General features: G+C 51.2%; 1 protein-coding gene across 1 annotated transcript; it reads left to right on the forward strand.

Moving 5' to 3' along the window:
• The first annotated feature begins 204 nt into the window (after positions 1–204).
• LOC136515572 (transcriptional regulator SUPERMAN-like) lies at positions 205–903 on the forward strand. The gene has a single exon (XM_066509121.1). The coding sequence runs from the start codon at positions 205–207 to the stop codon at positions 901–903; it is 699 nt and encodes a 232-aa protein (XP_066365218.1).
• The last annotated feature ends 516 nt before the right edge of the window (positions 904–1,419 follow it).

Below are 1,419 nucleotides of genomic sequence, written 5' to 3' on the forward strand. Positions count from 1 at the left end.
CTTGTCAAAACCGTGTACCATCTTTTATTCAGAAACGGCTGACAATACCAATGCACAGCTCTTTGGCCATGTCTCCAACTTTTATAATAACCTAAGTACACACCCCATGGAGACGCAAACTTCACTATCGTCTGCTGGATCGTCAAACCTTCGTTTACCAATCCCCAAAACCGTCGAACCATCGTGATGGCTAGGTAGGCGGCCATGGAGAGTGGCAGCAACAAGGAATCCAAGGCAGCGTCAGCCGGCGACGAGGCCATGACCTCGCCTGTGCCGGAGCCGGTGGCGGCAGCAGCAGGCGAGGCCACTGGAGGAGAGGACGAGATGGCACCGCCAGCACAGGGCGCTGGAGAGAAGCCGACGCCGGCACCAGCTGCCAGCCCAAAGCCGTACTACGAGTGTGTCTTCTGCAAGCGTGGGTTCACCACGGCGCAGGCGCTCGGCGGCCACATGAACATCCACCGCCGCGACCGCGCGAAGCCGATCCGCGACTCGCCAACCTCCGGCATAAGCACGGTGTCCCGGAACATCGAGTGCTATAACAGGTACCGCCACTTGTTGGGGCCGTCGTCGTATCCCCCAGCAGCACAGTCGATTCCGATCCCGATCGGTGCCGGCAGCAGCTTCGGCATGTACTACACGAGTTCGGCGGCTGCGGCCGGGGCTAGGCTGGGCGCGGAGGGTGGGAACCCTAACAGCGTGAGCCCCAGGGAGCTCAGCCTGTTCGGCGAGGCCAGCCGTGATCAAGACTTGCACCTGGGCCTCGGGCGCCACGGGCACATCGTCGTCGGCGAAGGATCACGCGCGCCGGCCGACGGGTCGTCAGAGCGGCAGGAGTCGGATGAGCCGGAAAGGGAGCTGGACTTGGAGCTCAGGCTTGGGCGTTGTCCCAGCAGGCATTGATCATCAGTTCATCACATGGTAGTGCATATACAGTTCTCGTAACAAAGACAAGACTGCCAGTATGTACTGCCTGCATCCATGTATATGGTTTATGTGATATATGCATGGTGCTACATTAATTATTGGTGCATTTGTTCTTTTTGTTTGTTTCTTTTTACATGTATGTATGCTTCTTACTATGTTTTAGTGGTACATATGGCAGCTGTTTGATTTTGTTGCTCATTTTATGACGGTTTACTGCGGTCTTCTAGTCATTCTATGGACAATTTTGTGCTACATATTTGGTTTTTCTTAATTTACTGCTTAATCTGATTGTTGCTAATATCGTCATCGGCAAAGCTGAATGTTTACTACTTACTCTCTCTGTCCCCAAACAAATCAATTCCTAGAATCTGTGCCAGTCAAACTTTTTTAAGTTTGACTAACTTTATAGAAAAAAGTAACATCTATAACATATAATGAAAATATATTCTATACTAATGATGCTAATTTGATATCATAAATCTTGATGATTTT

The sequence above is a fragment of the Miscanthus floridulus genome, chromosome 17 (assembly GCF_019320115.1).
Source record: "Miscanthus floridulus cultivar M001 chromosome 17, ASM1932011v1, whole genome shotgun sequence".
Lineage (NCBI taxonomy): Eukaryota > Viridiplantae > Streptophyta > Magnoliopsida > Poales > Poaceae > Miscanthus > Miscanthus floridulus.